Source organism: Aquarana catesbeiana, linkage group LG10, assembly GCF_042186555.1.
Source record: "Aquarana catesbeiana isolate 2022-GZ linkage group LG10, ASM4218655v1, whole genome shotgun sequence".
Classification (NCBI taxonomy): Eukaryota; Metazoa; Chordata; class Amphibia; order Anura; family Ranidae; genus Aquarana; species Aquarana catesbeiana.
The window spans coordinates 116,166,556-116,191,753 of NC_133333.1; the positions used below are offsets into that span (position 1 = coordinate 116,166,556).

At 46.5% G+C, this 25,198-nt stretch overlaps 1 protein-coding gene across 2 annotated transcripts in view; it reads left to right on the forward strand.

Moving 5' to 3' along the window:
* TREH (trehalase) overlaps positions 1-22,902 on the forward strand; it is a 68,900-nt gene extending 45,998 nt beyond the window's left edge. For both annotated transcript variants that reach the window (XM_073602508.1, XM_073602509.1), the window contains 4 exons: positions 6,753-6,864; positions 8,910-9,022; positions 12,058-12,111; positions 21,802-22,902. In XM_073602508.1, coding sequence (XP_073458609.1) covers positions 6,753-6,864; positions 8,910-9,022; positions 12,058-12,111; positions 21,802-21,942 — 420 coding nt within the window. In that variant the 3' untranslated portion in view covers positions 21,943-22,902. The remainder of the gene's footprint in view (positions 1-6,752; positions 6,865-8,909; positions 9,023-12,057; positions 12,112-21,801) is intronic.
* The last annotated feature ends 2,296 nt before the right edge of the window (positions 22,903-25,198 follow it).

A 25,198-nucleotide genomic window follows, 5' to 3' on the forward strand; every position in this document is an offset into this window, starting at 1 on the left:
ATGTGGAATATCTCTGAAATGATGTGAGATCTAACGTTAAAAACCACTTGATCTTACCGGATCTAACGAATATCTATTAGCCTGAATTATTTTTGGCCAGAAAATTTGATAAGGGGGGGCTAACCCGTCCATATGTACCTGTCAGAGAACCATCGCAACAAATGCTCGTTCCCGTGCGCCAGCCAGCAGTCTTCGCTGTTTCCCTACTGCTTCCAGGAGGGGTACTTCAGGTCCAGGCCATAATTGATTCAGGTGCCTGTGGCTGTTTCATCGACCATGCCTTTGTCCTGCAACACAATATTCCTCTGCGATCTAAGCAACAGAAACTGTCCATACGATTAGCTGATGGGTCCAACATCAAATCTGGGAAACTCAACCCTTGCCCTCTGACATTTTACCTAACCAACAAGAACTGTTGTGCCTGGACGTTATCTCCTCACCACTTTTTCCGATCATTCTGGGGATGCCATGGTTGCAAGCACACAACCCACAGATAGATTGGACAACAGGCAAGGCGGTCTTCCAGTCTTCCTATTGCCTCCAAAACTGTCTCAAGACCCTCCACCATACGGCCCCAGTTGCTGGCTGTCTCAAACCAGTGTCTGAATCCCAAGACCTTGTTCCATCCGTGTACCATGATTTCCTGGATGTTTTTGATAAGCAGAAAGCAGACACTCTTCCCCCCCACCGGGCCTATGATTGCCCGATTGAACTTTTACCAGGGGCAGAAAGGATTTTCCCCCTTTCAGAGCCTGAACTCTTGGTCTTGAAAGATTATGTCAATGAGAATCTCAAGAAAGGGTTCATCTGACATTCTACTTCTCCAGCCTGGGCAGGAATATTTTTTGTCGAAAAGAAAGACCACTCACTCCGTCCATGTGTGGATTACAGGGAATTAAACCGGATTGCCGTCAAAAATCGCTACCCCTTGCCTTTAATTCCAGAACTGCTCCAGAGACTCCGCTCTGCAAGGATATTCACTAAGCTGGATTTACGAGGTGCTTACAACTTGATCAGAATCAGAAAGGGAGATGAGTGGAAAATGTCCTTCCGGACTCGTTTTGGCCACTTTGAGTACCTCGTTATGCCCTTCGGGTTATGCAACGCTCCGGAAACCTTCCAGCATTTTGTAAATAATATCTTCAGAGACTTCCTAGACCTATTCATGATCGTTTACCTAGACGACATTCTAATTTTCTCGGTCTCTCTAGAACTACATCGTGACCATGTGAAACAGGTCCTTCTTAGATTAAGACAAAATGGACTCTATGCCAAGGCCTAGAAATGTGAATTCGAATGGCAGACCATTCACTTTCTCGGACTGGTAATCTCTACGGGAGATATGGCAATGGATCCTCAAAAGGTTGCAGCTATAATGTCCTGGCTATCTCCAATTGATAAGAAAGGGGGACAAGGTTCATCGGTTTCTCTAATTTCTACAGGAAATTTATTAAAAACTTCTTTGGTATCATCGTGCCCATCACTCAACGCACCAAGAAACAGAACTGTTTTCAATGGACAGAGGCAGCTCAAGCTGCTTTTGACAAATTAAAGGGACTTTTTACTTCTGCCCCAGTACTGAAGCACCCTGACCCCGCTCTTCCATACATCCTGGAAGTGGATGCCTCAGAAAGTGCTGTAGGGGCCATCTTGTCCCAGCACCAAGGACCTAAGGCTCTAATGCACCCTGTGGCCTTTTTCTCGAAGAAATTAGGGCCATCAGAAAGGAACTATGATGTGGGAGACCGAGAACTGTTGCCATTAAAATCAGCCCTGGAAGAGTGGCGGTACTTCTTGGAGGGAGCAACACACCCAATACTGATCTTCACGGATCACAAAAACTTAGAATATCTCAGGACCGCCAAACACCTCAGACCCAGACAAGCAAGATGGGCTCTTTTTTTTTCACGCTTCAGTTTCCATAGAACCTACCGGCCCGGGTACAAGAATGCGAAACCTGACGCGCTATCGCGTATGTTCACCCCAAACGGATAACATCCTACAGGCTGGAAATTTTCTGCTTACACAAGCCGACCTAATGTCACAGATTCGTCAAGCATCCAGGGGAATTTCTCTGCCCCCAGATATGAACCTTCAGAAAAATGATGGACTCTATTGGCAGGGTAATAAAGTTTTCATACCACAGAATCTGCGTACTACCATCCTACAAGTATGCCATGACTACCCGTTGGCTGGCCATTTCGGGGGATACAAGACCATGGATTTGATCCAGAGACATTTTTGGTGGCCTAGCCTAGCAAGGGATTGCAGGAAATATGTTGGTTCCTGCTCAATCTGCCATAGGAATAAGAACCGCAAAAGCAAAGCATGGGGCTTATTAAGACCACTACCCATTCCTGAAAGACCCTGGGATAAAATCGCGATGGATTTTATTGTAGATCTCCCTCCATCTGAAGGGTTTTCATCCATCTTTGTGGTGGTGGATCGCCTCTCCAGGATGTCACATTTTATCCCCATGAAAGGGGCCCCATCAGCAACAGAAACTACTAAAGTTTTCATTAAAGAGGTTGTCAGACTGCACGGAATTTCTAGTGACATTATTTCAGACCGTGGAGTGCAGTTCACATCAAGATTTTGGAAAGCACTATAGGAAGCGCAGGGCAGCAAACTCAATTTCTCTTCGGCTTACCACCCCCAGTCCAGTGGGCAGACTGAGCGTATCAATCAAACGCTGGAGCAATACCTACGCTGCTTCAACTCCTTTACCCAAGAAGATTGGGCCTCACTACTGCCCTTGGCGGAATTCGCATTTAATAACTCTGCCCATGCAGCCACCAATAAATCCCCCTTCTTCTCAAACTATGGGTTTCATCCCCCTTTCTTGACAATGCTGAGTCCGGATTCTCCTTTGCCAGCTGTTCAGGACAGACTAAACTTTCTTGCTACTAATAACCAGGTGCTGAGAGAGACCATTTCCAGGATACAGGAAGATAATAAAAGGTTCTTCGACAGGAGGAGGAGAGGCGAACTGGATTTGAAAGTTGGTGACCATGTGTGGCTTTCAACAATAAATCTGAAATTGGCCTGTCCGTCCAGGAAATTGTGACCTAAATACCTGGGACCTTTTCCGGTCAAGAGAAAAATTAACCCAGTGGCTTATGAACTTGAACTTCCCGATTCATTTAAGATCCACCCTGTGTTTCATGCCTCCCTGTTGAAACCCGATGTGGTTAATCCCTTTCCGGGTCGTGATATGGTTTCCCCAGAAGCTATAATGGTGGATGGAGAGGAGTTCGAGATTGAGACCATTGTAGATTGCAGGAGAAGGCAGGGACAGAATCAATATCTAATTAAGTGGAAAGGTTTTGGTCCAGAAGAAAATTCCTGGGAACCAGAGACAAACCTCCATGCCCCACGACTTATACAAGCCTTTCATCACTCTCATCCTGAAAGGAGGTCCCAGATGGGCATCCGGAGGCTGCCCATAAGGAGGGGGCAATGTCAGAGAACCATCGCAACAAATACTCGTTCCCGTGCGCCAGCCAGCAGTCTTCGGTCTTCTAATTCAAACGTACAGCAAGAATGAGCGAGCCCCGGACCAGGCACGCACGTTGGCGCACCCATATGAACGAGTGCACGTCAGCGCGGGCACGTTCGCACGCCAACGAATCACGGCGCAAGGCTCCCTATTTAAATGATCAGTGTACTAATGTCAGTGCTGGATTGTCTCAACTCGTTCCTGTATCCTTGCTGCTGCCTTGTTTGAGTCACCTTGATCCTGAACTTCTGGCTTCCATGATTACCCCTGCATCTCTGCCTGCCTCTGCTTCCTGTACCGACCCCGGCTTGGACTTCTGACTACAGCTCTGTCTCCCAATCTTGTACTTTCCTGCTAGCCTGTTGCCAACCACCACCAGTCAGCGACTACGAGCCTGCCTGCTCGTGTACCTTACTGCTAGCACGTTGCCAACTTCTGCCTGCCCCTGACTCTGCAAGTGTTCCTGTTGGACTTTTCCTAAACCAATCCTGTGATCAGCATCCCACCTCCTCCACGAAGGCTCCGGTGTTCCTGATCCTGCCAGCAGGCACCTGCACCCTTCCGCTGCCCTAGCAGCCCTGTCTCAACCTCCAGGGGTTCTAGGACCGGGACTGTGCAAGAGGCTACCCTCGTCATTTCGGACTCCACTGAAAGGTACGTGACATCACCACCTAATATCTCTATTTTGATGTGGAATATCTCTGAAATTATGTGAGATCTAACATTAAAACCACTTGATCTTACCGGATCTAATGAATATCTATTAGCCTGAATGATTTTTGGCCAGAAAATTTGATAAGGGGGGACCAGCCCCCCCTCATTAAACACTTAATAAGTCTCTAAATATGTGAGATCTAACGTTAAAACCACTTGATCTTACCGGATCCAACAAATAGCTTCCAAAAAAGCTAACTGTTTGGTCAATTTTTTGATAAGGGGGGCTGATGACGGGTTAGCCCCCCCAGCAAATAACTGTTAATAATGCTTCTTCTGTGTGAGATCTAACGCAAACAACGCTTGATCTAACCTGATCTAACAATGATCTAACAAATTGCATAAGATTTTTTCAAAAATTTGGATATTGGGAGGCTAACCCGGCAGAGGTCCTTCCATCTCCTTGCTCAAGTTGAATACAAGGTATTTCATTCTGTGAATGGAGAACGGAAACGATGGGGGTGCAACATGATCTCTCTTCCTTCATTCACAGAACACATTGTATCCTGTCAAAAAAAAGGCCTGTTGTGAGTGGACAAGGAGATATGAGAGGGCAGGGATGCCACTGTCACAGATGCTTCTTTTATCCCACAGCACCTGAAAATATAGCCCTCTTTGTAGTAGCTGGCTTTTAGTTAGGTATGAATTTTGCATTAAGCAGCAGCCATACACACCTCTTGTACTTATAAATAGGGCTACGTTGTTGTACTTGTGCATAACAATTTTTCACAGGAAACTACTGATTACATGTTCAGTGAGAACATTATGGCTTCCTTTTTTTTTTTTTGGAGCCTGTGAAATATTGTTATATTAATGCAGAAATTGGGGCTCATATGAGGTGCAGAATTTGGTTCTGATCTGAGGTGTGAAGGTGCAGAATTTGGTTCTGATCTGAGGTGTGAAGGTGCAGAATTTGGTTCTGATCTGAGGTGTGAAGGTGCAGAATTTGGTTCTGATCTGAGGTGTGAAGGTGCAGAATTTGATTCTGATCTGAGGGATGAAGGTGCAGAATTTGGTTCTGATCTGAGGAGTGAAGGTGCAGAATTTGGTTCTGATCTGAGGGGTGAAGGTGCAAAATTTGGTTCTGATCTGAGGGGTGAAGGTGCAGAATTTGGTTCTGATCTGAGGGGTGAAGGTGCAGAATTTGGTTCTGATCTGAGGGGTGAAGGTGCAGAATTTGGTTCTGATCTGAGGGGTGAAGGTGCAGAATTTGGTTCTGATCTGAGGGGTGAAGGTGCATGCACTGGGGCTCATTTGAGATCTAAAGGTGCAGAAACTGTGCCTGATCTGAGCTGTGACGGTGCAGATATTGGGCCTTATCTGAGGTGTGAAGGTGCAGAAACTCAGCCTTATCTGAGGTGTGAAGGAGCATGCATTGGGGCTCAAAGGAGATCTGATGGTGCAGAAATTGGGCATGAGCTGAGGTGTGAATGTGCATACATTTGGACTCATTTAAGATCTGAAGGTGCAGAAACTTAGCCTGATCTGAGACGTGAAGGTAAAGGAATTAGGGCTGATCTGGGATGTGAAGATGCAGAAACTGGGGCTCACATAAGATCTGAATGAAGGTGAAGAATTTGGGCTTATCCGAGGTGTGAAGATAAAAAAAATGGTGAAGGTAGCCTTGGCAATGTTATGTGCATTTGGATCTACTTATATGTGTGAGCAAATATTCTCACATATGACAGGAATATTGAAAAAATATTGCACTCTGTTGACCTCTGATTACCATTTCCTGTAGCACTTACCATTGATCTTTGAAAGCTAAACATTAATTTCTTATTAATATTCAAGTAGTTTACAGCATTTACTTTATAACAATTCCTTTCATGATTGAAAGTGTGAAGTTGACATTTATTTTTATATAACCGTCACTCTCCGTTGAATTGAAAACATTTTTCGGCACGCTATGCACAAAAGGTTGCCTACCCCTGCTCTAGGCCACCACTTCTTAATCCTCCAGCACCTGATATCTTCAGGATTACCTCCTCAGAGGTGAGATTCTGCTTCTTTCCAGACACAAAGGCTTGAGTAGAGAGACAGAGCAAGTGATATCCTCACAAGGTAAAAACCCATCAGAGAAGAGACAGGACAGAGAGTGTGCCAAATATTAGACAGCTCCCCCAGCATACATCACCAGGCCCTCCAAGCCTGCTGATTGGCTGGGCCATTAAACATTTGTAGCATAGAATATAACCTCTCTAGCACAGCCTGCTGGAACAAGCTCAAATAGCAAGTGGAAGCGACAATACACTCGGTGCTTGGAGATCACTTCTAATAAGATGCAGATAAGCTGATTGCAGCCCACTGCTTCATACAGAATCACAAAAATACAAAAAGCAATGTAGCAAAAGTACTCTCTCCCTCTCTCTCTCTCTCTCTCTCTCTCTCTCTCTCTCTCTCTCTAATATATATATATATATATATATATATATATATATATATATATATATATATATATATATATGCAATACATTAAACACTTTGGATTTACAAAATCTTCACTATGCAGGTTAAAATTTCCTGTTTTTTGTTTCAGAAAAGTGAAGCATTGACCTACAAAAATGGTCTTCCAACTTCTTTCAAAAACTCTGGACAGCAGTGGGATTTCCCTAATGGCTGGCCACCTTTACAACACATGGTAATTGAAGGTAAGGGTTAAATATGAAATGTAACACTTGCTCCACTGCTGATCTCTTTGAATTACTTTTCCGCTTACTGCGTTCGTACTGCTCACGTGGATTCCATTGAATAGCACTATTGTCTCCATCATTGAATTGATGTAACACAGTTCCTGTTTTGGCACCCAAAATAAAATATGAAATTCACAAAAGAGCCTGCCATATGTTTCAAGTACACCAAATGCATAATGGCAACTTCTCTTCCCTTCATTATTATTACAGGTAGTTATATAGCGTCATCAATTTACACAAGGCTTTACCCATATGTTGTACATTCACCCTCAAGGAGCTTACAATCTAAGGCCCCTAACTCACATATTTACTAGGGCCAATTTGTGCCACGTACACGCGACCGGTCTTTCCATCAGAATAAACTCTGAAGGACTTTCCGACGGCGTTCCGCTGAAACTGTTTTGCCTACACACGATTACATCAAAGTCCGACTGTCTAGAACGTAGTGACGTATGACGGGACTAGAAAAAGGAAGTTCAATAGCGAGTAGCCAATAGTTGCCGTCTCGTACTTGCTTCAGAGCATGCATCGTTTTTGGTCCGTCGGAACAGCATACAGATGAGCGGTTATCCCGAAAGGAACTGATTCCGTCGGAAAGATTTAAAACAGGTTCTATTTCTATGTCCGTCAGAAAAAAAGTCCCATGAGGCCCACACACGATCAAAATGTCCGATGAAACAATTCCGTTGGACTTTTCCTGCCAGAAAGTCCGACCGTGTGTATGCGGCATTAGACAGGAGCCAAAACCTACCAGCATGTCTTTGGAATGTGGGAGGAAACCAGAGTGCCCAGAGGAAATCTATGCAGCTACAGGGAGAACATGCAAACTCCAGGCAGGTAGTGCCATAGTTGGGATTCAAACTGATGACCCTACTGCTGCTAGGCAGAAGTGCTAACCACTTAGCCACTGTGCTGCCCATGAAACAGATCAGAGGCAGGTCCAGACACTGACCAAAAATGGAGGGAGATGGGGGTATTGTAACTTTAATAGGCCTGCTACCTTGTTTTTGAGCCATGGTCTTGATTGATGATGGCAGTCTGACATCAGTCACACCAAATCCTTTGCCCCTGTGCTTGTAAGTCCTACATAACCCACACACTACCACATACAGAGAGCCACGGACAGCACAAAAACATAAGAGTAGCGACTAAGAGTGCATGAAGGAAGGCACCAAAAGCAGATGGTATTAAGTCCTGATTCATTTTTATTCAGACTCTTATATCATAGAAATCAAATGCATTTCGGGGATTAAAAGGGCCCCACTTCATCTGGGCTTTGTAATATTGAACAAAATATAATCACTCTAAATGCTTAACTGGCATATAAAGCGCTCCTAATAATTATCCCACAAAACCCTTCCATTCTATTAGTTAATTGACCTTTGGCTACCATTCCTGTGAGCTCTGCCTAAGGATACTCATTCCCTCTACATTGCTTAAGACATGAATGAGAACTCCTGCTGCTTTAGGAAAGCCAGCACCCCACACCTTTCTTCTACTTCCCAGCAATAAAAAAACAGAGATTTTAACACTTCCAAATACTATTATTGGCTTTTTACATACTACATACTTTACTTGGAAAACTGTGGCGAGTGCAATGATAAAGCTGTCATGGATACTTAATGTATGTTTTTAGCTTTAGAAACTGTTGAGTCCGACCCAGATACGCACAGTGAATACACCCTATGCCTTCCACCCTCCTCATTCCTACCCCTGATTTCTGCATATTTTCCATATGGAAGAAGGAAGGGGAAAAGGAAAAGTAAAAAAGAAAAAATCTCCCCCATGTAGTACCACCCTCCTCCCAACAGCTTTTTGATCATGGAAATGGCCCATGGAAGCTAAAGTAGAAAATACAACCATGACTGCAGAAGACACCCAGCCCTCTGAAGCTCCTTTAGTCAGCAATGGATTTTCAGGTTCATCAATCAATTTTCAAACACAGCAATGTGTTACTCATCCATTCTCTGCAGCACACTTAAAATATGTATTGTTTCCGGTAGGGCTGGAAAAGACACAGTCTCCCAAAGCACAGGAAATAGCCTTCAAACTAGCCCAAAAGTGGGTCACATCCAATTTTAGAGCCTTCAAGAAGTACAATGCCATGTTTGAAAAGGTAAGTGCGTAGTTTAAGAAAACTGAGTTCTCTGAAAATGTTTTATACAAAATTTGGGTAGAAAGAACAGGGTGGGTTTCTAAAGCTGGCCATATATATTATGATCTGCTTGTACAGTCCTTGTTAGATTTGTAAACAAATTATATAATCCATCCCATTTAGATTCTAGCAGGTCCTTGTATTACATTGTGATAGTACATTTAATGATAGGCAAAAATAGTGTGATTCTGATCTGGTTTCTTAAAGATCACTAGTGCATGACCATCTGTCCATTGAAAGAATAATTGTTCGATGCAGCACACATGAGGTCATAAAACATGTGATAGACACTTAACTATGTGAAGCTCTATATAGGCAGTTAACATTGGGATGGCAGCATTGCCTGATGTGGTGTATATTTTATGTTAACTTGTTGTATGGCAATGTTTGGGAGGTATTGTTTACTTTTTATAGTCACCAACACTAAACCCTCACTGGTCAAAGTGATAGGGTCTGAAGTATCCTATGTGAAGTCAAATTTTCCTGTAAGTGTTTTTTTATGTTATTCTTACCACTACGTTGGTGATGATTGTGAAATGTCAATCATTTCAAAAACATGTATACTGTCAATAATAACCAATCAATAAAAATCTGCTGCAACTTATCAATGCTCACTGGTCAAAGTCTGTCAAAAGTTTGCCATAATCTTTTGTAATGCTCTTTTGTAGAGCCTGATATTCGTTGGTTGAATCTTTTAAACTCAAACTTAAAAATTGCCTTCCATAAGAGAGACTGTATGATCAGATTGGTAAGTGTGTGGCCAGCTATAGAAAGAATATGCTTAATATTCTTAGTATAGATTTTTATAAACATTAAGATTTTTAAAATTTGAGTTTATTGGTCTAATAAAACTAATATATAGTTGCGCTACTACAAAAAATAAAATAATAAACTTATAGCTGCCAGCATTAAACAGTGTGGTGAACTGTGCAATGAAGAGATGTAAGTAGTTAACAAATTCAGCGCTAAATAAAACGAATAAGGGGATGATAAACTCATACCCTGTATACAAATGTTGTGTATGGTGGTTACTACAAGTGTTGTTTATAAACCAAAATAAACATAATAAACAGACAGTCCCAAACAACTGACAAAAGTGTCCATGGTGATATAAAAATTCATCCACATATGCGGTGCAGTGTTCGTGAAAAAAGACAAGAGGCGAATGTGAATGATGCTTCCAATTCCGAGAGAAATCTTCATGTATTCGGAATCAATATATAAATGGCAGAAGTAAATACTCTTACCGGAAGAGGTGGACACAATCACCATACAATGGAGTGTCATACGAGCTTTAAGGATCAATCGATCCCAGGGGTGCTTTGCTGGAAGGCACTGGTGGTAGGTTCCATCTGGGACAACCGTGGCTGTAAGGTGATATGCGGATCCACAGCGGATGGATGGATGACCTTCAGAGGAAGCAGACTGCTGGGGGAGACGACTTCCACCCCATGGAAGTTCATTGAAGAGAAAAGTCTAATTGAATTTTCAGGAAGTGCTCTCAGCTCTCTCTCACTCCACGCCATAATCTTTTGTAATGCTCTTTTGTAGAGCCTGATATTCTTTGGTTGAATCTTTTAAACTCAAACTTAAAAATTGCCTTCCATAAGAGAGACTGTATGATCAGATTGGTAAGTGTGTGGCCAGCTATAGAAAGAATATGCTTAGTATTCTTAGTATAGATTTTTATAAACATTAAGATTTTTAAAATTTGAGTTTATTGGTCTAATCCCTTCAGAATTCCCTGTTTTCCATGTTAAATGTATTTCTAGTCTTTTACTTCCTTGTTAGCAAATCATTTTTTCAGGGCAGACATTTTTTTTGGGAAAGCTAACATACACTTTGATCATTGTTTTTTTTTTATTTTGATACATTCCGGTTCTGAGCACCAGAATACTTTTTTTCATTTAATGTCTGAAGTTATTTTGTAAATGTGTTTTGTATGGTTGTGGGTTTGATTTGTCTGAAGACATTATGCTAATACTGGTGACTGTGGTTTAAGAGAATGGGATAATTCTATTAAGTGATTATCTGTAATCCAATTATTCTTACCTGTCCCCAGCTTTCCTTTCTTCATCCTTGACATATGCCTTGTTCCTCAGACTGGACTATTTATGCTCTCTGTTGTATGCTACTCTTACTTCCGTCTCTCTCTTCTGAACCTTATGTTCTTGTCCATTTGGCATTTCCATTTCAGATCCTCACATCCTTGCTTGCCCAGATATAGGCAGGTCTCTGGGCTGATGACTACGAGTATTATAACCAATCATTATAGCAAATGTAAGATGGACTAAACACTTCAACAATTAGTTTTCTGACCCAATAAATACAATTTAGGAGGCATGCAAGTGGCTAAATTATGGACATGTCTTTATTATTGAATTAAAGTCTAGAAACACAGACTATCTACAGTATGCACAAGGAGCAGAAATCACATCTCGCAAAAGCAAATATTCTGTAATAACATTAATGCCCTGTACACACGTCAGATTTTCAGACGGAAAATGTGTGATAGGACCTTGTTGTCAGAAATTCCGACCGTGTGTGGGCTCCATCACGCATTTTCCTTTGGAATTTCCGACACACAAAGTTTGAGAGCTTGCTATAAAATTTTCCGATAACAAAATCCGTTGTCGGAAATTCAGATCGTGTGTACACAAATCCGACGCACAAAGTGCCACGCATGCTCAAAATAAATTAAGAGACAAAAGCTATTGGCTACTGCCCTGTTTATAGTCCCGATGTACGTGTTTTATGTCACCGCGTTCAGAACGATCGGATTTGTGACTGTGTGTATGCAAGACAAGTTTGAGCCAACATCCGTCGGAAAAAATCCATGGATTTTGTTGTCGGAATGTCCGATCAATGTCTGACTGTGTGTACAGGGCATTATTCTTTGCCTGAACTTCGATAATTATTTATAATAATGTCAAAATCCAAACTAAATGTATGCATCAATATATGGTGATTGTATATTTAACACTTTTTTTCAACAGTATGATGTTGAAGGTGATGGTAAACCAGGTGGAGGAGGAGAATATGAAGTCCAGGTAAAACCCTCATATTTGAAACTACAAAAACCCTTATATCACCAGTCATCTTAGATTTTTATGTTTTCTTCAAAGTAAGTTGTTGTTATACTTTTAAAGTCTATGAACCATCTCTAATATTTGGGCTTGCAGCCCAGGTCACAGGGATATAATTATCCAGATATTAATTGGGGTTTATGTGCTGGGTTTTCTTGCTTTCAACACAATAATGAATCAGCATATCAGTTACTAAGGAAGCAATTCAGGAACAGTAATGTCACATTCACACCTGAGCGTTCTGTAGCTTGAAGCCTCAAGCTACAAAACGCTTGAGGGGAAAAAATATATTATTCTCTTTGGAGATGGTTCACATCTCCACTCCAAGTCGCCTGAAGCCCTACGCCTGAAGCTCAAACAAGTTCTGGACCCTTTTTTGTCGCTCGAATCGGGCATATTTGGGCGTTTTTGGAGCAGGAAGCAGATGACAAAATCTAAAAACATAGCAACAAATGATGAAACAGATGATCATTTTTCCTATTGGCTAATAAAAAAACACCAAAGCTCGCAAACGCCGGAAAACGCTGCATGGAAACGCGCAAATATGTCCGACAAAACATGCGACAAAATGCCGGAAAAAACGCACAAAAACGCTACTCTCAGGTGTGAATGGGGCATAAAGCTCAACCAAGAGGTAGTTGTGCATAATGAACGCAATATGTAACTCATAAAATGGCAAAGCAAAATTAAACACACACACATATATACTATATATCAACTGTATATTTAGGTGTTTGCCTGGATTCCTACACATCTATCATGTTGAACAAACAAGTAGCAATGGATATTTGTCAGCAGAGGGGAAAGGCCCATGTTTAGGGACAACATGCCCATCCACACTGAGGAAAGGAGGTTAGGAATTGAATCACTAGACAGTCCCTGCTGGACCGACCGAGATTCAAACTGAATATGGCTGGCTTTAACCACTTCAGTACTGGGCACTCTCACCCCCTTCCTGCCCAGGCCATTTTTCATCTTTCAGTGCTGTTGCATTCGAATGAAAATTGTGTGGTCATGCGAAACTGTACCCATATGAAATTTTTAGACAGATAGAGCTTTCTTTTGGTGGTATTAAATCACCACTGGGTTTTTTAGTTTTTGCTAAACAAACAAAAAAAGACCGAAAAAAACAAACAAACATTTTTCTTCGTTTCTGTTATAAAATGTATCAAATAAGTCATTTTTTATTTTTCACTGATGGCTGCACTGATGGACACTGATGAGGTTGCACTGATAGGTGGCACTGAAGAGAGAAGAGATACTAATAGACGGCAGTGATGGGAACTGATAGGCAGCATTGATGGGCACTGATTGGCACTGATGGGGCTGCACTGATAATCAGGGTACTGATGGTCAGTGTCCTGATTATCAGTGTAAACAATGTACTGACATGCTGGTTAATGGCTCTTCTTTCCTCGCACAGACACAGCATGGGAGGAAAGGACTGCCAATAACTGGCAAGTCTTTTTACATGTGATCAGCTGTTATTGGACACAGCTGATCACAAGGTAAAGGGGTGCTGTGATTGGCCCTTTACTGTGATCATCTGTGTTCGAAGGTACACATCGGTCACAGAGTACACCGGATGCACACCCCAGGGGACGTGTGGAGATGGGGTTCAGAGAGGACATTCATGGATGCCCTTCCAGAACTGGAAGACTGCGTTGTAGCCATAGTTTGACTATAGAGCGGCTGGGAAGTAGTTACACTGGCCATATATGATTCTTTTTTTTTCATTCAACCTCGGATGTGTGGATGGGGGTGTACTTCTTGATGTGCTATTGTATTCTGACACCATCAGAATACAATGATCACTGTTTCCGGCTGCAGTCGGCGTCATTGATTGTTCAGGGAAAACTCAGCAGACTGGTTATACACAAGTCAATTTTTATCTCATACAACCAGTCTGCCCATACATGGATTGAAATTCAGCCAGCCCCTGCTGAACCGGCCACATTTCGACCTATGTATGGCCTGCTTATGAAAAGTTAGCAAGGATTAAGCACAGGAGTGTGAAACGCATCTGCTGACCCTCCGTGGGTAGAGTGTGTGTGTTGCATGTCTTTCGTTCCCATGGTTGTACAATAAAAGACCTGTTTTTACTCTCTGGAAGTGCCGCTATCTTCTTCTTTTCTACTTGCTTAAGAAAAGTACCAAATACTTAAAGTGACACTAAACTCTGGTTTAAAGAAAAATATATTTGATTCCATGAGGTTAGAGGGTGGCTACATTTGTTCTCAATCTGTAAATAGAATTGTAGCCCCCTCTCTTGCTCGCTTCCAAGGTGGACTAGGGACTATTGACTATTGGATTTATAGTGTGCATAGAGTAATGCATGTGACAGCAACTAATGTACACTGTTTGTTTCAAACAAACAAAGGTGAGTGTGGAAAAGGAGAGGTTTGGTAGCACCAAGGATTCTACAAAATACAAGATGATACACCAGTTGTCTGCTGAATGTGAGCATTTGCCAGTGACATGTTACAAGGTTAAAAATGCTAACTTTTAAAAAACTTGGGTATGCTTTATGCCGCGTACACACAAGTGGAATTTCCGACAGAAAGAGTCAGATGGGAGCTTTTCATCGTATATTCCGATCGTGTGTATGCCCCATCGGACTTTTTCTGTGGAAAATTCAGACGGACTTAGATAGAGAACATGTTCTATATTTTTCCGACTGAACAAATTACTATCAGAAAAAACGCTTGTCTGTATGCTGTTCCGACGCACCAAAAACCATGCATGCTCTGAAGCAAGTACGAGATGGAAGCTATTGACTACTGGCTATTGAACTTCCGCTTTCTAGTCCCGTCGTACGTCACCGCGTTCTGGACGGTCAGAATTTGGTGTGACCGTGTGTATGCAAGACAGCTTGAGCGGAATTCCTTTGGTACTCTGTCGTAAAAACCTTCAGAGTTTATTCCGACGGCAAAACCGGTCGTGTGTACAGGGCATAAGTATAGTAATTCCACCATGCCTGAAGAAGGGAGGTCATCTACATTGGGAAAAATTATTATTTGATCCCCTGCAGAATTTGTAAGTTTGCCTACTTACAAAAGAAATGAAGGATCTATAATTGTTATCATAGGTGTATTTTAAATGATAGAGACAAAATATTAACCAAAACTCCAGAAAAAACACATGAAACAAATGTTATAAATTGAGTTGCAGTTCAGTGGGTAAAATAAGTATTTGATCCCCTACCAACCAACAATAATTATGGCTCCCACAGACTGGCTACATACAGTATGTGCTCATGTGGTACACAGATTTGTTTTGTCAATTTAAGAAGGTGCTCCTAAGGACAACTCGTTATGTGTATAAAAGACACCAGTCCACAGAATCTCTTTCTTCCATTCAAACCTCACCATCATAGGCAAGACCAAGGAGCTGTCAAAGGACGTCAGGCACAATCATGAGTGATGTGCTTGAGGACAGACATGGATGACATTTGCTGGACTAAATGAGAGTGGAAAGTGGGCCCAGCATATATATATACGATAGCCAGATTCTTGTTGGGAGACCTATGATCCTTGCATGGGACCACCCCTGTCCATATGCAAGTGGAGAGTGAGAAAAAGAGCATTTTGAGAAGTGGTATATCTTGTCATATTTAGGGACATCTGACTATCCCTGAGGAAGAGATTAATTGGTTGATTGAATCTAGAACTGCATTGGATGTATAGTGTCCAAAGCGAGCAATTTGCTGAATATCAAACCTCACATGATATGTAAAGGCTGCAATGCGCTACAAGACCATCAGCAAGAAGCTTTATGAGAAGGAGAAGAAGAAGACAACTGTTGGAGCAATCATTTGCAAATGGAAGAAATACAAAATAACCATCAATCGCCTCCGGTCTGGAGCTCCTTGCAAGATTTCGCCTCATGGGGTAAGGATGATCATGAGAAAACTGAGGGATCAGCCCAGAACTACACGGGAGCAGCTTGTGAATGATCTCAAGGCTGTTGGGACCACAGTCACCAAACAAATCATTGGTAACACAATACACTGCCATGGGCTGAAATCCTGCAGCGCCTGCAAGGTCCCCCTCCTCAAGAAGGCACATATACAGGCCCCTCTGAAGTTCACCAATGAACATCTAAATGATTCAGAGAAGGATTGGGAGAAAGTGCTGTGGTCAGATGAAACCAAAATTTAGCTCTTTGCATTAACTGGACTTGCTGTGTTTGGAGGAAGAAAAATGCTGACTTTGACCCTAAGAACACCATCGCCACAGTTAAGCACAGAGGTGAAAACATTATACTTTGGGGCTGTTTCTCTGCTAAAGGTACAGGCCGACTTTGCCACATTGAGGGGCCAATGGACAGGGCCATGTATTGTAAAATCTTGGATGAGAACCTTCTTTCCTCAGCCAGAGCACTGAAGATGGATCATGGATGGATCTTCCAGCATGACAATGACCCACAACATACTGCCAAGGCAACAAAGGAATGACTCAAGAAGAAGCGCATTAAGGTCATGGAGTGGCCTAGCCAGTCCCCAGACCTTAATCCTTTAGAAACTTTATGAAGGGAGCTGAAACTTCGAGTTGCCAAGTGAACAGTCAAGGAACATTAAGGATTTAGAGAAGATCTGTAAAGGAGAGTGGACCAAAATCCCTCCTGAGATGTGTGCAAACCTGGTAACCAACTACAAGACACGTCTTACCTCTGTGCTTGCCAACAAGGATTTTTCCACCAAGTACTAAGTCATGTTTTGTTTGGGGATCAAATACTTATTTTACTCACTGAACTGCAACTCAATTTATAACATGTGTATCATGTGTTTTTTCTGGATTTTTGGTTGATATTCTGTTTCTATCATTTAAAATACACCTATGATAAACATTATAGACTCTTCATTTCTTTGTAAGTGGCAAACTTAAAAAATCTGCAAGGAATCAAATAATTATTTTCTCCACTGTAGCTTGAACTGTAATTCTACCTTTCTGCTTCTAGTAGGGTGACCACATTTCCAAACTGCCATTCAGGGACACCCCGCCCCCCGCGCCCCCCCCCCCGGAAGAATGGAGGGGGAGAGCAGGACAGAGGGGGACAACATCAGGACAGAGGGGGACAGCAGCAGGACGGAGGGGGACACGGAGGGAGAACGGAGGGGGACACCAGAATGGAGAGGGACAGCAGCAGAACAGAGGGGGACACGGAGGAAGAATGGGGGGCTACAGCAGGACGGGGGGGGGACAGCAGCAGAATGGAGGGGGGTGGGGGACAGCAGCAGAACTGAGGGGGGTGAGGGGAAAGCAGCAGAACAGAGGGGGTGGGGGACAGCAGCAGAACGCACAGGGAGTGTGGGGGACAGCAGCAGAATGGATGGGGGGGTGGGGGGGACAGCAGCAGAATGGAGGGGAGTGTTGGGGACAGCAGCAGAATGGAGGGGGGTGGGGGGGGGCAGCAGCAGAATGGAGGGGGGTGGGGGGGACAGCAGCAGAATGGAGGGGAGTGTGGGGGACAGCAGCAGAATGGAGGGGGAGTGTGGGGGACAGCAGCAGAATGGAGGGGGAGTGTGGGGGACAGCAGCAGAATGGAGGGGGAGTGTGGGGGACAACAGCAGCAGAACTGAGGGGGAGTGTGGGGGACAACAGCAGCAGAACTGAGGGGGAGTGTGGGGGGACAGCAGCAGAATGGAGGGGAGTGTGGGGGACAGCAGCAGAATGGAGGGGGAGTGTGGGGGACAGCAGAAGAATGGAGGGGAGTGTGGGGGACAGCAGCAGATCTGAGGGGGAGTGTGGGGGACAACAGCAGCAGTACTGAGGGGGAGTGTGGGGGGACAGCAGCAGAATGGAGGGGGAGTGTGGGGGACAGCAGCAGAATGGAGGGGGGTGGGGGGACAGCAGCAGAATGGAGGGGGTGGGGGGGACAGCAGCAGAATGGAGGGGGGTGGGGGGGACAGCAGCAGAATGGAGGGGGAGTGTGGGGGACAGCAGAAGAATGGAGGGGAGTGTGGGGGACAGCAGCAGATCTGAGGGGGAGTGTGGGGGACAACAGCAGCAGTACTGAGGGGGAGTGTGGGGGGACAGCAGCAGAATGGAGGGGGAGTGTGGGGGACAGCAGCAGAATGGAGGGGGGTGGGGGGACAGCAGCAGAATGGAGGGGGTGGGGGGGACAGCAGCAGAATGGAGGGGGGTGGGGGGGCAGCAGCAGAACGGAGGGTGGTGGGGGGGACAGCAGCAGAATGGAGGGGAGTGTGGGGGACAGCAGCAGAATGGAGGGGGAGTGTGGAGGACAGCAGCAGAATGGAGGGGGGTGGGGGGGGGACAGCAGCAGATTGGAGGGGAGTGTGGGGGACAGCAGCAGATCTGAGGGGGAGTGTGGGGGACAACAGCAGCAGTACTGAGGGGGAGTGTGGGGGGACAGCAGCAGAATGGAGGGGGAGTGTGGGGGACAGCAGCAGAATGGAGGGGGGTGGGGGGACAGCAGCAGAATGGAGGGGATGGGGGGGACAGCAGCAGAATGGAGGGGGGTGGGGGGGCAGCAGCAGAACGGAGGGTGGTGGGGGGGACAGCAGCAGAATGGAGGGGAGTGTGGGCGACAGCAGCAGAATGGAGGGGGAGTGTGGAGGACAGCAGCAGAATGGAGGGGGGGGGGGGACAGCAGCAGATTGGAGGGGAGTGTGGGGGACAGCAGCAGAATGGAGGGGGAGTGTGGGGGACAGCAGCAGAATGGATGGGGAGTGTGGGGGACAGCAGCAGAATGGAGGGGGAGTGTGGGGGACAGCAGCAGAATGGAGGGGGAGTGTGGGGGACAGCAGCAGAATGGAGGGGAGTGTGGGGGACAGCAGCAGAATGGAGGGGAGTGTGGGGGACAGCAGCAGAATGGAGGGGAGTGGGGGGGACAGCAGCAGAATGGAGGGGAGTGGGGGGGACAGCAGCAGAATGGAGAAGAGTGGGGGGGACAGCAGCAGAATGGAGGGGAGTGGGGGGGACAGCAGCAGAATGGAGGGGGGTGGGGGGGACAGCAGCAGAATGGAGGGGGGTGGGGGGGCAGCAGCAGAATGGAGGGGGGTGGTGGGGACAGCAGCAGAATGGATGGGGGTGGGGGGGACAGCAGCAGAATGGAGGGGAGTGTGGGGGACAGCAGCAGAATGGAGGGGTGTGTGGGGGGACAGCAGCAGAATGGAGGGGGGCGGGGGGGACAGCAGCAGAATGGAGGGGGGTGGGGGGACAGCAGCAGAATGGAGGGGGGTGGGGGGGACAGCAGCAGAATGGAGGGGAGTGTGGGGGACAGCAGCAGAATGGAGGGGAGTGTGGGGGACAGCAGCAGAATGGAGGGGGGTGGGGGGGACAGAAGCAGAATAGAGGGGGGTGTGGGGGACAGCAGCAGATCTGAGGGGGAGTGTGGGGGGACAGCAGCAGAATGGAGGGGGGTGGCAGGACAGCAGCAGAACGGAGGGTGGTGGGGGGGACAGCAGCAGAATGGAGGGGAGTGGCGGGACAGCAGCAGAATGGAGGGGGGTGGGGGGGACGGCAGCAGAATGGGGGTGGGGGGGACGGCAGCAGAATGGAGGGGGAGTGTGGGGGACGGCAGCAGAATGGAGGGGGAGTGTGGGGGACAGCAGCAGAATAGAGGGGGGTGTGGGGGACAGCAGCAGATCTGAGGGGGAGTGTGGGGGGACAGCAGCAGAATGGAGGGGGGTGGGGGGACAGCAGCAGAATGGAGGGGGGTGGGGGGACAGCAGCAGAATGGAGGGGGGGTGGGGGGGACAGCAGCAGAATGGAAGGGGGTGGGGGGGACAGCAGCAGAATGGAAGGGGGTGGGGGGGACAGCAGCAGAACGGAGGGGGGTGGGGGGGACAGCAGCAGATTGGAGGGGAGTGTGGGGGACAGCAGCAGATTGGAGGGGAGTGTGGGGGACAGCAGCAGAATGGAGGGGAGTGTGGGGGACAGCAGCAGAATGGAGGGGGAGTGTGGGGGACAGCAGCAGAATGGAGGGGAGTGTGGGGGACAGCAGCAGAATGGAGGGGGAGTGTGGGGGACAGCAGCAGAATGGAGGGGAGTGTGGGGGACAGCAGCAGAATGGAGGGGGGTGGGGGGGACAGCAGCAGAATGGAGGGGGGTGGGGGGGACAGCAGCAGAACGGAGGGGAGTGTGGGGGACAGCAGCAGAATGGAGGGGGGTGGGGGGACAGCAGCAGAATGGAGGGGGGGGGGACAGCAGCAGAATGGAGGGGGGTGGGGGGACAGCAGCAGAATGGAGGGGGGTGGGGGGACAGCAGCAGAATGGAGGGGGGTGGGGGGGACAGCAGCAGGATGGAGGGGGGTGGGGGGACAGCAGCAGAAAGGAGGGGGGTGGGGGGACAGCAGCAGAATGGAGGGGGGTGGGGGGACAGCAGCAGAACGGAGGGGGGTGGGGGGGACAGCAGCAGAACGGAGGGGAGTGGGGGGGACAGCAGCAGAACGGAGGGGGGTGGGGGGACAGCAGCAGAACGGAGGGGGGTGGGGGGGACAGCAGCAGGATGGAGGGGGGTGGGGGGACAGCAGCAGAAAGGAGGGGGGTGGGGGGACAGCAGCAGAATGGAGGGGGGTGGGGGGGACAGCAGCAGAACGGAGGGGGGTGGGGGGGACAGCAGCAGAACGGAGGGGGGTGGGGGGGACAGCAGCAGAACGGAGGGGTTGGGGGGGGACAGCAGCAGAACGGAGGGGGGTGGGGGGTACAGCAGCAGAACGGAGGGGGGTGGGGGGGACAGCAGCAGAACGGAGGGGGGTGGGGGGGACAGCAGCAGAACGGAGGGGGGTGGGGGGTACAGCAGCAGAACGGAGGGGGGTGGGGGGTACAGCAACAGAACGGAGGGGGGTGGGGGGGACAGCAGCAGAACGGAGGGGGAGTGTGGGGGACAGCAACAGAACGGAGGGGGTGGGGGGGACAGCAGCAGAACGGAGGGGGAGTGTGGGGGACAGCAGCAGAATGGAGGAGGGTGGGGGGGACAGCAGCAGAACGGAGGGGGAGTGTGGGGGACAGCAGCAGAACGGAGGAGGGTGGGGGGGGCAGCAGCAGAACGGAGGGGGAGTGTGGGGGACAGCAGCAGAATGGAGGGGGTGGGGGGGGCAGCAGCAGAACGGAGGGGGAGTGTGGGGGACAGCAGCAGAATGGAGGGGGTGGGGGGGACAGCAGCAGAACGGAGGGGAGTGTGGGAGACAGCAGCAGAATGGAGGAAGGTGGGGGGGACAGCAGCAGAACGGAGGGGGAGTGTGCACTGCTCACTGTAAGTGTAAAGTTACACTAAACTGGAAGGCGGCCCTAGCCTAGCAACCAGTTAACTGTAAAGCATATGATGATGTGTGTGTTTTACTGTTACACGGTTTATTATTATAAGGGTGGCGGTGTCGGACTGGTGCTGGCGGTGTGTTTTTTTTTCCCATTCTGGGACACTGTATTGTCCCGGAATGAAGGTGCCCGGGACACGGGACGAAAATCTGAAATAAGGGACAATCCCGGGCAATCCGGGACACGTGGGCACCCTAGCTTCTAGTAATGGCGAGGAAGCTAATACCATCCACTTCAAAAAAATACATACATGCAAATTTAACAGCTTTGTCGTTCATTTTTGTTAAAATATTACTTTTAAAAATCAAAGCTTTGCACTGCATTAGTATGTAATTCAGATTATTTTACCAGGCTGTTTTATTTCCTTTCTCAGCTGGGCTTTGGATGGAGCAATGGAGTAATCCTTCAGCTTTTGGACCTCTACAGATCCCGCTTGACTAATTCAGCCATCATGACCTCTGTATCATTTCCTGCTTTACTGTTCCCGATAATAATGCTTACTTTATGGGTATAAATCTTATGTTGCTGCTTTCCTCAGACAATTTTCCTAAATGTGTTAATCTCTTACGTGATTTGAACTTTTGCATTTGTCCTAAAATATTTATGTATGTGAACCATGTAGTTGCTTAATAGAATTTGGGTCCATTCTTTCCTCCTCACATAGAAATGCATGTATCTTTAGCATACTATTTTCATGTGTTATGCTGTATTTTTGATACATTTCACATGCTTTTATCTCATGCATTTCAATGAAGAGTGTGTGGTGTGCATCTCCATTAATTAAAGGATAAGTTCACATTTGGGAACATATTACATGTTCTTCCCCCCGTTCTTAGGGTGGAACGCGTAATATGTTTCCGCTGCTGCAGCCTCTCCCCGATCCGCCGCCTCCAGTGACTGAGAGCCAGGAATCTTCTCCCCCCAAACTCGCTGTCACAATTTAAAAAAAGTACCTGTCCTCGTGGAACTCCACCTGCCCGGCCGCATTATTCATTCACAGTTCTGTGAATGGAAACACTACAACTGCCGTGAGCCTTTGTGGCTGACTGCTTGTAATTTTCAGTGAACTACCAGAGCGCTGTTGAGCACTCTATGTAGTTCATTCTTTCTTCCTGACATTGTGTAACTGCCTGCTCATATGAGGTACGAGCAGACAGCTTACACAGACAGCCTGCAGGGAACCTGCATTGCACCCGCGATCTGCTGTTCCAGGTTCCTATTAAAAAAAATAATAAATGCACATTTTTTTACCTGCAAACTTATGTGCATTATTATTATTTTGTTAAAACATGAATTAATCCTTTAAAACACATATAGGGAATTTTACATGAGTTACTACCCATTACTAGCATAAAAAGTGCATTTTAAGAGGACTGTAAAAAATGCATTGATGAGAACTGTACTTTATGTGTAGTTTAAAGTGCATTAATTCAAAATATGAATAATCCATTAAAGAACAATGCTTATATATAAAGTTCTTAGTGTGATATAATTTGCTGGAACATGGTCCATACAAGTCATAAATCCTCCAACTCTCCTCATAAATAGTTGCACCTAACATAATACAATCATTGTTGATAATTCATTACTAATATGTTTCTGGTGTTCTTTCCTGAAGCCTCCAACTCTACCCAAATGTACTACTTGAAACATTATGTTCCTGAAAGTCAGTTTCACCAGTTTATAAATGAATAGGCTTGAATGTGTCCCTGAATACATACTGTAGTGAGGAATAAGTACAGTATGCCTGTATGACTTCAGTATAACTATTGGAAGCAAGTACTGAGAATTGATCAAAGGTAAGGGCCAGAACATCCTGCATACAACCACGGCTGGATACACACTTACATCTGCTGGAAGCTGCTGATAGGTTGTCAGTGAGTCTAATAATACTGAAATCATGCAACAGATGGACATGAAGTCATCAAACAAAGCTGTTCAGGGATGTAGCATCTCTTCACAGCAAACTGAATAAAACCGAATACTAAATTTGCACATGGCACAGCCAGCAACTTTTACACTTGGGAAAAACATTAGCACTTGGATGTGGGGGGAGGGAAGAGATTTCTTCTCGATTATTGTCCATTCTATATACACCATCAATATCACTCAAATTGGTAAAATTAAATATAAGGAACATGAGAAAAGGTAAACAGGTATTTACTGTGGGACAAACTGTTACAAGTGTCCCTTACCTGCATAGCCAATTTGTTTTGGTAAAGGTGAGCTAACCCTTTAAATCTGCCCATTTTTTACACGTATAGGTGTGCACTTAATAAAGGATGACATTTCCTGCCTTTACACATCACGGTCTTTCACTGTGTGAAAAGCTCTTAGAGAAAAGGCAGTTTATTAACTGTAGCACTAGCCCCATAGGAGCCACTGATTAGAATGGGTCCTCCGTTCTTTGCCTCAACCTTTTCCAAAAAACCTCAGCCACTCTAACACACCAGGTTGAGTGTACAAACATACAATATCACAGGAAATCACTGAAGGTAAAACGTAGGACCCAATAGTAGGGCTATGTCAAAGAAAACAGGCACCAAACCAGGGGTAGTAAAGACAAATTTAATATATTGGAACTATCTTGTCATCCAATATGGCTGACAACTAGGCAAGCATAAAATGGATTAACAATGATAATAACACAATTTAGCATACAAAGTGATTAATAGGACTAGGCATAAGATGATATTTGGCATCCAGATCAGCATGAACAGTAGCAAGGCTACCTCAAGTGCAGCAGTGAGCAGTAGAAAAGTTGAATCTACCGAGTGCAGAAACGATACTGTGAGAGTGCATTTACGGCAGCAATACTAGTCCCTAGACCAGTGATGGCGAACCTTTTTCAGCCCGAGTGCACAAACTGCAACAGCTGTACAGAGAGGTGTGTCAGGAGTCATGTGACCGTGTCTGGGGGGGTTTGAGGACATAACTCCGCTTACCCCACCATATGTTGCTCGCCCGGGAAGGCCCCCAGTTATCCCCATTCTCTAGGGGCAGCAGTGAGAACTCTATACTGCACTCTCCAATCTCTGAGCACTCTCTCGCTATATTGCACTCTTCAATAGAACTCTGTTCTGCTCTCCTCAGCAGGGAATAGCTCAGTCCTTTTTCATCTCTCCCAGCACTCTGTCCATCCCTTGTGCAGCTCTGACAGTACATATTTCAGTTGTCATGGTCCTCCTCTTCCTGGGTATAGAACTTCCTATTTGTCCCTGCGCTCACCTCTGATAGTTCATCTTTCAGCCCCTGTCCTGTCCAGTCAGGGTCTTCTTCACTCCCCTCCTCCACCCCCCCTTACCTTCTCGGTTAGTCTCCAGTCCCCCCCAGTGGCCCCTTCTTGGTTCTATTTCCCCACAGTTTGGATAGAGTCCTCCACAGAGGATCGGCCATTCCTCCCCAGTGGCCTCAGCACTCGCAGCGGCTGCCCTAGGCGGCGGAGAGCTCCATGCTGCAGTCGGTTCTCTGCTCTCTGGGGCTCCTCTCCCCACTGTACATACTTAGAATACTTCTGAGGTGAGAGGCTGCGGACTCGGCACATGCTTACTCCCCCCTCCTCCCCTTCCTGAGGCGGGCTCTGGCCTACTGCGCTACGCCTGTGTCAGCGCACCAATCACAGGCGCCCCGGCTAGAGAAATGTGACTCGGGTAGCGATCCGGCGACTTAGCTAACGTGCCCACAGAGAGGGCCCTGAGTGCCAGCTGTGGCCTGCGTGCCATAGGTTCGTCATCACTGTCCTAGACTGACTGAGCATGCACTGTCCAAAA